At 36.8% G+C, this 14,821-nt stretch overlaps 1 protein-coding gene across 1 annotated transcript in view; it reads right to left on the reverse strand.

Annotated features, from left to right (window-relative positions):
• Positions 1 to 248: 248 nt before the first annotated feature.
• LOC108697176 (ankyrin-3) overlaps positions 249 to 14,821 on the reverse strand; it is a 197,712-nt gene continuing 183,139 nt past the window's right edge. Inside the window, exons 43-49 of the mRNA XM_041570861.1 lie at positions 13,597 to 14,272; positions 12,908 to 13,223; positions 11,772 to 11,900; positions 8,057 to 8,140; positions 6,729 to 6,800; positions 2,118 to 2,200; positions 249 to 312 (exon numbers count right to left, since the gene is read on the reverse strand). Of these exons, the coding sequence (XP_041426795.1) occupies positions 2,135 to 2,200; positions 6,729 to 6,800; positions 8,057 to 8,140; positions 11,772 to 11,900; positions 12,908 to 13,223; positions 13,597 to 14,272 (1,343 nt within the window). The 3' untranslated portion in view covers positions 249 to 312; positions 2,118 to 2,134. The remainder of the gene's footprint in view (positions 313 to 2,117; positions 2,201 to 6,728; positions 6,801 to 8,056; positions 8,141 to 11,771; positions 11,901 to 12,907; positions 13,224 to 13,596; positions 14,273 to 14,821) is intronic.

Consider the following 14,821-nt stretch of genomic DNA (forward strand, 5'->3'; position numbering starts at 1 on the left):
AATTGTCAGCTCTTTGACCCGCAGGAATTCTCTCTTCCTTGAAGAACTGTCACTTCCAGCATTGTGTCCTTTATATACACTGCATTGTAAACTGCGCACTCCTCAATCCCAGACGGATCTCCCATGCTCTGGATTATTGGCTCATGCTAAATTAAAAGGTTTCTTGTGTTAAAAAAATCCCCATGCGGTTAATGTGAGGAAGCAGCAAAACACACATCTTTTTTTTTTTTTGTTTGTTTTGTTTTTTGTTTTTCCAGTGACTTTTGCTATTTTTACGTTCCTCCTGAATATTGGCAGTTACCAAACACTGTCCTAGAAAAGAAAAAGAAAGACTTAGATGACTCATTGCAACAACATGTTACCATGTTACTTTGACAAAATTTGGCAGATTATGAAAGTCTGAACACATTTCTGTGATTTTAATGTGTTATTAAAATTTTTCTAATGAAGGTGAATTGCCCTTTAAGCTGCCAGTTTCCCCAAGAGATCTACTTATCTTAAATTGTTACAATTGTTTCTTTGCTTATCTTAAATTGTTACAAAAGTATCTAAGTGCACCTGCCACATATTCTGGACTCTCTGCCAAAGACAATTAAGTTAGAAACTTTGTATCTTTTTTCTGGCTGTTCAGTGCAGGAGAACAAAGAGAAAGCCGGGATATTTCAGTAAAAATCAGTACTATCCTATGATAAACAGGACCGGTTGGGAGGTGTGAGATAGAGGCTGCGTGGGTCTATTTTTTGGAACCCGTACCCACAACATGCTTGGACCCGCTACCCAACCCGACCCACAAGTACCTTATCCACAACCCCGACCCGCGACCATCAAGAATCAGGAAGTGCTGTCATTGTACTGTCATTGTAAACTGGAAGTGACATCATCAGAAGTAGGTGTGATCAGAAAAAAGGAGTAAAAACCACTATTGAGAAGACCCGCAGCCCAACCCGCAGAACCACCAACTCACTTCTGTACCCGCACCCGGAACTTCTTCCATAATTTTCTAGTAGACTTAAGGTATGAAGAACCACAGAAACATCCGTTATACAGAAAACCCCAGGTCCTGAGCATTCTGGATAACAGGTTCCATACCTGTATCACCATATTTCGGGAAAAATCTCGGTAAAACCATGAAAAATATCAGAATACTGCAACTTTTTCCATTTGACGCCTTAATACCGAAACTTTTTCAGATTTGATGCCTGAATACCACGACTTTTTTCGGAAACCCACCGCAAATCAGTATATCTTCAGGTCTGCCATTAACTGCTACGTGATCTCGGGAGGTCTGAGTTGGAGCACTTTTTTATTTGGACTTTTAACACCTTCGGGGTTTAATAAAGTCCAAAATATTTGAGGTTTTTTTTTTCATGAAAAGATTTATCAAGGGTCGAAGTGAATTCGAGGGAATTTTCGAAGTAAAAAAAATGCCAAATTCAAAGTAATTTTTTGGCTACTTTGACCATCGAATAGGATGCTACGACTTTGAATTTACTTCGATTTCGTTTCGAAGTAAAAATAGTTTGAATATTCAAAAATCGAAGTACTTTAAAAAAAACTTCGACTTCAACACTTCACCAAATTAAACCTGCCGAAGTGCTATGTTAGCCTATGGGGACCTTCTAGTCCATTTTTCTAAGTCTTTAAACATCGAAGTAAAATAGTTTAATAGTTCGATCGAACGATTTTACTTTGATCGTTCGATTGCCAAATCCGATGAAAAATCCTTCGACTTCGACATTCGAAAATATTTTAATTCGATGGTCGAATTTCGAAGTATTTTTTATTTCGAAATTCGACCCTTGATAAATCTGCCCCATAATGTTAAAGTGCGAGGCCATTGAAATAATTTGTGCCTATATATTATCCAATTTCCCTTGTGTCCTTTTGAAATTGAAAAATTCAAGATCATGGATCCCCAAACATCAGCCCTCCAGCTGCAACTCCTAGAATCCCAGAGCAAATCAGGACCATGATTATTTCTATAAAGGGGTGTTATTCTTTCCCTCTTCACCTCGCTGTATCAAATGACTATGGTTAAACAGCAATGTCTATTGTAGGAAATGTTTGAAAATGAAAATAACAAGAATCTGTTTCTAGTTCTGCTTCATTACACTCACCTCTTCAGATTATGCCTTTATCCGTAGCTTTTCTTCTCAATATGCCTCACTTCTTTCTTGGTCTTCACTTTGTAGGCTTCAGTCTGCCATGAGAAACAACCATATTAAAGGTGGACTTAGTACCTGACAATTCTATTACATAAAGAGCAAACGAAGCAGAGGATCTAAGGATCAAAAACATTAAGGGGCAGATTTATTAAGGGTCTTTTTGAAAATTAGAATTTACAAGTTTTTTTTTATGATCAAAACTGTCAAATTCGACTAGGGAATTATCCAAACTCAATTCGAAAAAAAAAATCAAGATTTTTGAGATTTATTATACTCTGGCCCTTTAAGAATTCAAATTCGGCACATAAAACCTACAGAATTCATGTATAAGTCAATGGGAGAGGTCCATTGACCAATTTGGACATGTTTGTAGCCTTCCTGTTTGGTCAAATTCTATTCGAGTTTTCGAGTCGGTAAAATTAGTCCAAGTTTTAGATATTAGATTTTTTTAATAAATAAAAAATCAAATTCATTAGAGATAAAAAAAAAAAAACTCACATGAATTCAAAATTTGACCCTTGATAAATGTGCCTCTAAGGGCGACTATTCGATTTTCAAGGTAATTTTAGTGTACTTCGACTAGGAAATAGTCCAAATTCGAATCGAATTTCAAAAAAATTTGAATATCGAAATTTGACTGATTATTCGCCATCTAAAACCTGCCGAATTGCTGTTTTAGCCTATGGGGGACCTCCTAGAACCTATGTGGAGTCATTTGGTGGAAATAGAAGGTTTTTATTGAAAATACTTCGATTAGAATTCGATCAAATATAATCTTACTTCGATTCAAACGAATACAGCCTATTTACCTGAAGTTAAAAAATTAGATTTCTTTAATACATTTCGGTTGGTCTTTTTTTATTAGAATTTCTAGTTGATGGGAGTTTTCTAAGTTTTTTGAAGTCAAAGAAAAATCGTTCCATCGATCGCTGAAATCCTTCTAAACTAACGATTTGAAGGATTTCAGCAATCGATCGAACGATTTTTCTTCGACTTCAAAAAATGTACAAAACTCCCATCGGATTTGAACGATTTTACTTTGACCGCAAATGGCCAAATTAGATGAAAAAATTCGAAATTCGGCCCTTGAGAAATCTGCCCCAAAGTATCAGTCACCTGAATGTAGCTCGTTATTACTTAGGGGCAGATTTAACAAGGGTCGAATTTCGAAGTTGAAAATACTTCGAAATTCGACCATCGAATTGAATTACTTTTAAAGAGACAGTACTACGATTATCGAATGGTCGAATATTCAAACGATTTTACTTCGAATCAAAGTTGTAGTATCCTATTCGATGGTCGAAGTATCCAAAAAATTACTTTGAATTTCGAATTTTTTTACTTCGAAAATTCCCTCGAATTCACTTCGACCCTTGATAAATCTGCCCCTTACTGTATACAAGATACAAACCAGTTATGTTTAACTCAACCCAAACTGTTAGTAACAGCAGAACGAAAACAATAAAAACCAGGTGTCAAATTAAAGGAGTGGTTCATCTTTAAGTTCACTTTTAATATGTTGTAGAATTCTAAGCAACTTTTCAATTGGTCTTCATTATTTTTTTCTATAGTTATTTTCTTTAATCATTTGCCTTCTGATTCTTTCCAGCTTTCAGGGTCACTGACCCCCATCTAAAAAACAAATGCTCGTAAGGCTGTGGGGGGGGAGTATTTATTAAAACTTGAATTTTTCTCATTTTAAAATGAAAAATTCCACCTAACTTGTACGTGTGGGAAAATTCATGACAAAATGGTGCAAGAATTTTAAATCATGCAACTTTTTCACATTGTGGCCTGGAAAACTCAACATTTTTTTTTGAATTTTTAAACATAAACCAGCCCAAAAACCAAGAAAATCATGAAGAAAAAAAAAAAACATCCTCCAGTTTTAAAAAAGGACATCCTCCATTGACTTTTACATGACTTTCACTGGTTTTAGCTGAAGCATTTTTTGGATACAGATTTTTAGCAGATTTGGAGCTTAATAAATCTTGAGAAATTCAAATTTTTTTTTCCCTGTAAAAATTCCGATTTTTTTCGATTGAAATTAGAACAGAAACTTTTTTGTCTTAATAAAAAAATAGGCCACCTATTGTTTGGTAACACTATACAGCTTCCCCTAACTATATTCCAGTCTCTTATTCAAATCAATGCATGTTGCTAGGGGAATTTGGACCCTAGCAACCAGACTGCTGAAATTGCAAATTTGAGAGCTACTGAATAAAAAGCTAAATAACTCAAAAACCACAAATAATAAAAAATTAAAACCAATTGAAAATTGTCTCAGAATATCACTCTTTAAGTCATACTTACAGTTAATTTAAAGGTGAACAACCCCATGTCTGCACCCCTCAACCAATCATTCGTGCATGTACAATCACATCTGACATCACACAGGCAAACATATACTATTTTTATTACAATAAAAATTGAATGCCAACAATAACCGCATTTACTGCATATTTTTTTTAAACTGAATTAACGATTGACCTCAATTGAATCTTGACTTCATTTATATCACCTTTTTTTAAGCAAAAATTAAATGAAATTAAATTTTTTTCTGAAATGAATAATATTAGCGGCACAAATAAAGTGGGTATTTACCTTACCTTGAGCAGCAGTTTAAAATGATTAAAAAAAAATCTGCTTAGGAAAGATTTGAGAAAGGTTTCTAATTGTTTTCCTAAGCAGAAGAACATCAGAGCAGCCTCTTTCTTTCTCCTGACAACTTCCTTGACTACTTGCTGGTCAGACTGGTCAGAAACTGACCAGCAGGTGGCGCTGTTGGTGATGAATGTACATTACAAAAGTTCTTAAGGTGGCCATACACGGATAGATCCGCTCGTTTGGCGATGTCGCCAAACGAGCGGATCTCCCTCCGATATGCCCACCTTGAGGTGGGCAATATCGGGCTGATCCGATCGTGGGCCCTAGGGCCCAACGATCGGATCCTAGCGTTCGCCAAACGGGCGGTCGGATCGCGGGACCGCATCAACGAACAGATGCGGCCCCGATCCGACGGGATTTTTAATCCCATCCGATCGAGATCTGGCCGACTTTCGGCCAGATCTCGATCGGGGAAGCCCGTCGGGGGCCCCCATACACGGGCCAATAAGCTGCCGACTCGGTCTGTCGGCAGCTTTTATCGGCCCCTGTATGGCCACCTTTAGAATAGAAGTCTCATCAGTTTTACATTCACTTATTTTAAGGATTACTTATCCTTTAAAATATTTCCACACAACCTCTGTATACATTTTCACCAAATCATTAATTTTGGAGTTTATGGAGAGAGTAGAACTGAACCAGTATAAGACTTTTTCTAGTCAAAGAAACCCTGTTCTCACCTGGGGGTTTATTATGAGATATAGCAGGAATCCTGGTTGCGATTTCAAAGGGGCTCATTTATCATGTCCCAATATTTTAAATTAGATAAATTTTCTTTCTTCAGGTTATTTCCTATTAGGGATGCACTGAATCCAGGATTCGGTTTGGGTTTCGGCCAGGATTCTGCCATTTTCAGCAGGATCCGGCAGAATTCTTTGCCCGGCTGAACCGAATTTGCATATGCAAATTAGGGGCAGTAGGGAAATCTTGTGGCTTTTTATCAGAAAACAAGGAAGTAAAAAAGGTTTTTCCCCTTCCACATGCAAATTCGGTATTTTGCCGAATCTTTTTCAAAAGATTTGGGGGTTCGGCTGAATCCAAAATAGTGTATTTGGAGCATCCCTATATCGATATCAAGCATTTTGATAGCAAAATATAGTCTGTCTCCAGGGTTGGATTGGGCCGGCGGGACACTGGGCAAAAACCCGGTGGGCCCTTGTTTGCCCAGACCTGCTTCCCCGAGTGGCTGATCAGTTGTTTTGTGAGTCTTTCGCGCATGTGAACGGCGCAATTTAGAGGTCAGCAGGCGTCCCCGGGGACTGCCAGGAGGGCCCTTCATTTTGCAGCCAAAAGACAAAACATAGCTATATATATATATATATATATATATATATATATATATATATATATATATATATATATATATATATATATATATATATATATATATATATATATATAGTGAATAAAGTACCCCCTCTTGTAAAATATAAGGATATTATAAGTTACCGAGGAGTTTCATGACCATATAAAAACACGAGGCCGAAGGCCGAGTGTTTTTATACAGGACATGGAACTCCGAGGTAACGTCTAATATCCTCATATTTTACAACTGGGGGTACTTTATTTATTATAATACACAAATTTTAGTGAGTCATGTGACAGAAATTACATCACTACTCACCGTTTATAACTGATGACATCACTACTCACCGTTTATAAGGATATAATTTACAGGATATTCATGGCTTTTGTGTATTATATATATATATACACACACACCATTCTATTCATGGTATATCCATAACAGAGGCAACCTCAGGACTTGTTAGCTAACAAGGTTAAAGGCACGGCAGGGACCAGGATAAGCAAAGGTATATAATATTTTTGGATCATCAGCCCAAACACAACAAGCCATAGCATGAATCCAATCCTTAACAAACCAATACTTTTACTTGCCCCAACAGTTTCTCTTCTACGTGATTTTTTCTCATGTGGAACCACAATACGTCTCACCACTTTCCGAGTTACCTATGAGATGTAGGAACATTAGCGCTGGACATATATCTTTTTAAAGGGGAATGATCTCAAAAAAATTAAATTTAATAAAAGCTTCCTCATACTGAAAGGGGAACAATCGCGAAAATGAGAATTGAATATACCCCCCACTACTACTGCTGTTTCCCGTATCAAACCCTTCTCTCTTGTGACTCCTTATATTTGGAATGTCATTCCTGAATCTCTCAGGAGAGAATCCTCCTTCAATGTTTTTAAAACAAAACTCAAAGACTCCCTCTGAGAGCACCTGGATAACACCTGAACTGGCACTTATATAACAGTGTAACAAACTGTAACTCACAGCACCTTAATACCCCTCTGAATTGTGTCTGTCTTTTACCCTCCCATTTAGACTGTAAGCTCTACGGGGTAGGGTCCTCTATCCTTTTGTTTCCTTTACTCTGAGCACTTAATCTGCATTGTAATTATATTTTTTATATGTATGTGAATTATATTTCTAATAATGCACTTATTGCTACTTTTTATTTAAATGACCCCTTGTTTGTTACTACTAATTTATTGTTTTGCTGTATAGTGCTTTGCCCTCAAGGAGCGCTTTACAAATAAAAATATACATACATACATACATACATAAGCTTCAGCATACTGAAGTTTTCTAAATATAATCAATTAAAATTTCTGTACTGTTTCTGAAATAATCAAGTTTATCTTCACTATTCCTCTCTCAGCATCTGTTTCTCTTCATTCTCTCTTCATGCAGCAGTTGGGTGTCAGATATTCACTGACAGTTAGATCCAATATATCTTATAGGGGGGCTCCTTTCCTAGCAGATGAATTAGAGCTCACTAAAATAACTGATTCCAGTACAGACAAAATCTAACAAAATAACTGCACAAATCCTGCATGTAGAGAGACATGATGTCTGGTGATTTTAATAGATTGAGCTCTAATACATCTTCTAGGCAAAAGGAGCCCCTTTATAATATATATTGGATCTAACTGTCAGTGAATATCTGACACCCAACTGCTGCATGAAGACAGAATGAAGAGAAACAGATACTGAGAGAGGAATAGTGAACATAAACTTGATTATTTCAGAAACGGTACAGAATTTTTAATGGATTGTATTTAGAAAGTTGCTTATTTCAGTAGGCTGAAGCTTATATTACATTTTCATTTCCGCGATAGTTCCCCTTTAAGAAAATTAAAAACAGACACGCCGCTACTAAGATCTAATCGGGACAGAGAAACACTGGAAGGCAGTTTACTTTTCTTGTGATGATGTTGCCTTCTTCATCTGTATACTGTTCTTCTGTAACAGATTCACCCGGAATGTTTTTTGCTTGTTCCCCCTAAACAGTATTAAACAATCAAATGAGTCTTATGGCTTTCTTCTATTCACAGCACTCCAATCATGCCTATACATGCCAACCCAGCACTCTGACACCAACTCACCATGCACATATGACACAGTCAAGGGAAGGGGCAAGAAAACTAATAATAATGGTTATAGGTCATCTTAGTTCTGAAGAAAGACTGGACAACTTTAGTTTGTTTTAGAGTGGAGACTGGAGAAGATGCATTTAAAGGAACAGAAACACCAAAAAATGAAAGCTTCCTAAAGTAATGAAAATGTAATGTACTGTTGTGCTGCACTGGTAAAACTGGGGTGTTTGCTTCAGAAACTCTACTGTAGTTTATATAAACAAGCTGCTGTGTAGCCATGGGGGCAGCCATTCAAGCACAGGATACACAGTAGATAACAGATAAGTACTACTATAGTTTATATAAACAAGCTGCTGTGTAGCCATGGGGGCAGCCATTCAAGCACAGGATGCATAGTAGATAACAGATAAGTACTACTATAGTTTATATAAACAAGCTGCTGTGTAGCCATGGGGGCAGCCATTCAAGCACATGATACACAGTAGATAACAGATAAGTACTACTATAGTTTATATAAACAAGCTGCTGTGTAGCCATGGGGGCAGCCATTCAAGCACAGGATACACAGTAGATAACAGATAAGTACTACTATAGTTTATATAAACAAGCTGCTGTGTAGCCATGGGGGTAGCCATTCAAGCACAGGATACACAGTAGATAACAGATAAGTACTACTATAGTTTATATAAACAAGCTGCTGTGTAGCCATGGGGGCAGCCATTCAAGCACAGGATACACAGTAGATAACAGATAAGTACTACTATAGTTTATATAAACAAGCTGCTGTGTAGCCATGGGGGCAGCCATTCAAGCACAGGATACACAGTAGATAACAGATAAGTACTACTATAGTTTATATAAACAAGCTGCTGTGTAGCCATGGAGGCAGCTTCTTTATAATAGCTTTTCTATTTTTAGCCAGTGGAATTATGGGGAACGAGAACAATGAGAAGTGCATGTTGGGAAAAGAAACTTACGTGCTGAAAAACGTATGTTCATGGTTGCAGGTGGTTTCAGTGGAGTATTTACGCCCGACTGAGCTTTTTTAAAAACGTTACGTCTGGCCTTGCCCTGAGAGAGCAAATTGCTGAAAGAATTCTTATATTGTCGGCACGGTTGTATCTAAGGCTCATGTGAAGCAAGTGAATTCTTCCCTCACATCAATGAGGCCATGCTCAGAGAACTCCCAATTATGGGCCCTGCCTAAAGCTTATTTAAAGAGATAATGCATCCCTGACTATAAATATGTTCTGGATGTTCCTTGAAAGCTTTATGACTTGTATAATGGACTTCTTTTGTTGACATTTACAGTAATATAATACACAAGGGCCATGAATATCTTGTTATAAATATCATTCAGAACATCATTCAGTAACCTTGGAGTTTCATGACATATATTACTCAGCAAGTAGTCTTATAGTATACATTTATACAGGTATTGAATCTATTCTCCAGAATGCTTGGGACCTAGGGTTTTCCTAATACACCTTTCCTTAATTTGCATCACCATTCCTTAAGTTAACTAAAAAAAGAAATTTAAACATGAAATATACCGAATGTGATTGTTTTGCCACCAATATCGATTTATGCAACTTAGTTACTGGTAACCGGTTTATTATTACAGAGAAAAAGGAAATAATTTTTAAAAAATGTATTATTTTATTAAAATGGACTCTATAGGGCATTGATCCCCAACCAGTAGCTTGTGAGTAACATGTTGCTCCCCAACCCCTTGGATGTTGCTCTCAGTGGCCTCAAAGCAGGAGCTTATTTTTGAATTTCTGGGGTGGAGGCAAGTTTTGGTTGTATAAAAACCAGGTGCACTGCCAAACAGAGCCTTAATGTAGGTTGAAAATCCACATAGGGGCTACTAAGTGGCCAATCACAGCACTTATTTGGCACCCGAGGAACATTTTTCATGCTTGTGTTGCTCCCCAACTCCTTTTACTTCTGAATGTTGCTCACGGGTTCAAAAGGTTGGGGATACCTGCTATAGGGGATAGGCTTCCTGTAATTTGGAGCTTTCTGAATAATATATACCTTATAGGTTATTACAGGGGTCAGTTATTTCCTATTAAATTTACAGCTTGGGGAACATTTATTTGTCCTGTGTATGTATTGTACTTTTTTCATATTAAGTACATTTCAAAAATTGAATGGCTAGAAGCTTGAATTCATTTTATGAAAGCCTGTCAACTCCTTCCTATGTGATTTGATTACTTTACAAAGAAAAGAAGAAAACTGCCATAAATAAAGAAAAATAAACTCTGGTACATTATGGGGGTTATTTATTTAAGTCCGAATGCCAAAAACGTGAAAAATTTTAGTTTTTTTTACTATAAATTCTGACTTTTTACTGGAAAAAAACCTAGATTTATTATACCCCGAGCATGGAAAAAGTCAGAATCATAAAATCCGGGATCCCAGACCTACTGAGGTTGTATATAAGTCAATGGGAGAGGTCCCTATCCTATCCTATTTGGAAGTTTCTGTGGTATGTGCTGGAATTAGACCAAAATTCAGACTATTTTTCGGGCACGGCAGCCCTGACCCAGGCAAGAACAATGGAAACAAGGTTAGTCAACCCAATCCCGAACAAACCCATGGCTTTGTGGGAAAAAACAAATAAAAGAAATAAGATTGAGATCTCCCAGTCAGGAATGTCAACCTCTAACCCCCTACCCGCTAAAGTCAATCCCTTCATCCTCAACATTTCATCTGCCTTCTTCCTTTCCTACCTTCCTTCTCCCCTTTCTTCTTTCCCTACGATTTCTTCCTTTCCTTTTTTATTTTTCCTTTGTTCTTTTATGTTTCTTTGAATGTTCATATATTAGAAGCACAGAGGGCACTGAAACATGGTTCATATCACATCAGAGACATTTTGCTGGAAATGGAAGACAAGTCATGCTTTTGGATTACCAGTAAATGGATTCTCTATATTAGCTTCCTACTTTCTTCTCTGATCTCACGGACATCTCAAGTGACGTAGAGCAACCATGTAGAATACACTGTTCTATATATTTACTGTGCCGCGATTTATAATTCTGCTGTGAACTTTCAAAATCAATAAAAATATTATTTAAAAAAAAATCCAAAATATTTGGGCTTTTCAGGGAAAAAATCCAGAAAAAATTGTGTGATTCTGGAAAAAAAAACTAAGAAAAAAAATCATACAATTTGGATTTTCACTCAATTATTAAATTGTGTTTTTTTAATAATGAATAAGTCAGATTGTGGATTCTAGTTTGGTCTAACTTTTTTTAATCAAAATAATCAAATAAATTTGGATTTTGATAAATATGCCTCTAAATCTTGGTAAACCCTTTGACCCCTTGTATGACTTGAACTGAAATCATGCAATCACTTTCTGTATATAAATGACTTAGAAATGAGAAGAAGCACACAATTGATAATCAAATCCTTTTTTTTAGTGCTACGGAATAAACAAACCATGCATAAAACCTGCAAACTCCACCCCAACGTTATTGTTTAGCTTTCAAAAGGTTCATTCCACAGCTGTGCGGAGGCACCAGGTACCTTTAATATCAACCGCCGTCTCGTAACTTTCGTGGTGATTCTCTCTGCCTCATCTGAACTTGAAACATTCTCATATTCACTGTCACTAGAAGCCTGATAAATGCATTTTAGCCAAGTTTTACCAGCAGACTTAAAGTGGACCTGTCACGCAGACACAAAAATCTATATAATAAAAGTCCTTTTCAAATTAAACATGAAATCCAATTTCTATTTTTTTATTAAAGCATTCATAGCTGTTGTAAGCTTATTTAAAAATCTTAGCTGTCAATCAAATATTGTCTGCCCCTCCTCTATGCCCTGGGCATAGAGGCGGGGCAGACAATTACTTTCACTTTCCATTCAGCACTTCTTGATGTCACTGCTCTCCAAAACCTTTTCCACAATTCTCTTCACCATTTAATTGTGTAGCCAGGACATGGGGATGGACATCAGGTCCCTCATTCTGGTGCACAAACAAGATTCTGAGATGATACAAGGCTTGTCTTAACAGTGTATACACAATGTCTCCTGCCTATAATTATGAATTCCCAGACTGAAGGAAGCAAAATTCAAATAATTTATATAGTGTAATTAAAGTTCATTTTCCTTGACTGATGTGATAAAATAGGATTTTGAATAATTTTTTTGGGTGACGGGTCTCCTTTAAAAGAAAAATAAATAGTTTATCCATGAAACAGGAAACAAATATTTCTCGTTTACAAAAACAAACCAGGCAAGGTAAATTAAGAAGTCATCTGACCAATTAATGTAGGCAATAAAGAAAGAGACCACTTAGTCTTAGAACCTAGACTGAAGCACATAGACAGAACATGATGGCTGAAAAGAAACCCATGGTCCCATTAGTCAGTCATTGATACTTTACCATTGCTTGATATGTATATGTGTTGAAAATAGCTTTGTATAACTATATACAAATGTTTTAAACTGCTTACACTATATATTTTACTATCAGTCTTCTATGTTGGTGGCTTGTTAGCTAAATACTACAGAGGGAGCACAGGGAATTTCAAAACACATCACTTACACGTCTGTTTATTTATAAATGTTTCTAAAACTATTCATGGGGTAATGTGTTATCATATGCCATCATCACAAAACTGACTTGACTCCCAGATTCCATCCACAAACAACTATACCTTTAGATCTGAAGCTGATCCTTCTTCCATGTGACCAGACATCCTTTTTGCGCTAATAGGTAAAGAGCTTCTATGCTCCCCTATTACTGTCTTGCTTGTCACTTCATGTGATTTTTGATGGACCATCGTTGTTGAGGTTTGTTCCCCTTTCCCATGAAGTGTTTTTGGCTTCATGCCCTGCTTCCCATTTGTCTTGATATCATTAGTCTCTGGTGCAGTGGATCTTGTCTTGCCCTCTGTTATAGACTCAGATGGGCTAACATTTGATTCCAACCTTCCAACTTCTCCCTTAAGATAAGAGGTTATTGACTCATGGCTACAAAAAAAGGAAAAAAAGCAGTAGATTAGATGACCATAATACAATCAAATTTGGGAAATAAGGAATCCATTCAGTACAAAAACGTGGACAAATATTTTAGAACCTTAATCATTTTTTGCATATTATTACAACTGCCATTAAATTATCTAAATGGAAGAATTCCTAACTGATTGTTATTGGAAAGAGACTCCCTTCTCTAGCCGCATTCTCTTAGGTCTGCTTCCACCATGCCTTCATATGAGTTTAATAAAATCTTCTAACGATAAAGATATGAATACATATTTTCATTGGGCTGCAGGTAAACAACTATATCATAAAAGTCAGTATATACGGTGGCATATTTGCAATATTGATAGTGAATTGAACATACCTGTCGTCCAGTCTTTCAAAGAGTTCACTATTCAATTTGCGATCCGGTGTTGGTGGCTCCACAAGTATGCTTGACGCCTCACCGGGCCAACCTGTAATCGAAGACAGCTCGTGTTCGGCTAGTTCAACATGTTTCAGAATGTTTTGTACTTTTTCCTCAGTCATCTCCTCTGATTCAAATTCTTCGTCAAGGTGAAGGTGCTTAAACAGTAATTTAAGCCTTTCTTCAGTCATCTCCTCCTCAGAACCAGACATTTCTCTCACATACTTTTCAGCCCTACCTCCTATTTGATTTGATTCTTCATGGGTTTTTTGGTCTGACAGTTCAGCTGGTTTTTCTTCTTCAGCGTAGTCACCTTTGGTCTGTGGCTCATCATTCAACTGAACATCATCAAATTTGATTCGATGAATGGCCATTTCATAAGAAGCATTAGGGCTCTGAATGAGATAATCAGGCCTGCTGTCATCTAGGCATGTGTCTTCTGCAGCCACCACTGGTGGTACCGATGAAACATCACCATTTCCCTGAACTAACAAATCACTCATTCTACTTGGAGTTCTAAGGGGTGACTCTATACTAGACATATCACTAAAGAAATCATCTTGGTGAAGGGGGGAAGGAGGCACAAAACGTAAAGCAGTAGGAGTTTCCAGTTCCACTTGAATGTTTGGATAACCTAAGGAAAACAGTACACTTGGCCTAAATGAAATGGATTATGAATCAACATAAAAACCCATGCACATTAAATGTTAAGATAAAAAATGGAACAGTATGAAAAGTGTTACATCATGAATACATTGGATATATAAGAGGCTATTTAACATATTAGCTCAATGAAGAACTGAAATGCAATACATTTCCATAATAATGATGGAATAACTATTGGGATATAGAAACTCTTCTTAAAGAAATCAAATGGGTTCAGAGTAGCAAGACTTTGCGTCTATCCTGAACTGAAAACAGGAAAAAAAGGAATCTATTGCATCTAAAGGAGACAGAGGGAAGAACAGGATCAGAGCAACAGGTAGCTATATAAATATTTCAGGCACAGAAAAAATAATTGGATGTGTAGAATGGGATGAATATGATGATCGAGGAGACTGAAGAGATGCCATTGACATTGGTAAGATCACAAACACTGACCGGAGAGAAAAGAAAGAATAAGCCATGATAAGAACACATGTACAAATGCTAGTTGTATGGTTATACGCTGGACAAAAAGAAC

The sequence above is a fragment of the Xenopus laevis genome, chromosome 7S (assembly GCF_017654675.1).
Source record: "Xenopus laevis strain J_2021 chromosome 7S, Xenopus_laevis_v10.1, whole genome shotgun sequence".
NCBI classification, from domain to species: Eukaryota; Metazoa; Chordata; class Amphibia; order Anura; family Pipidae; genus Xenopus; species Xenopus laevis.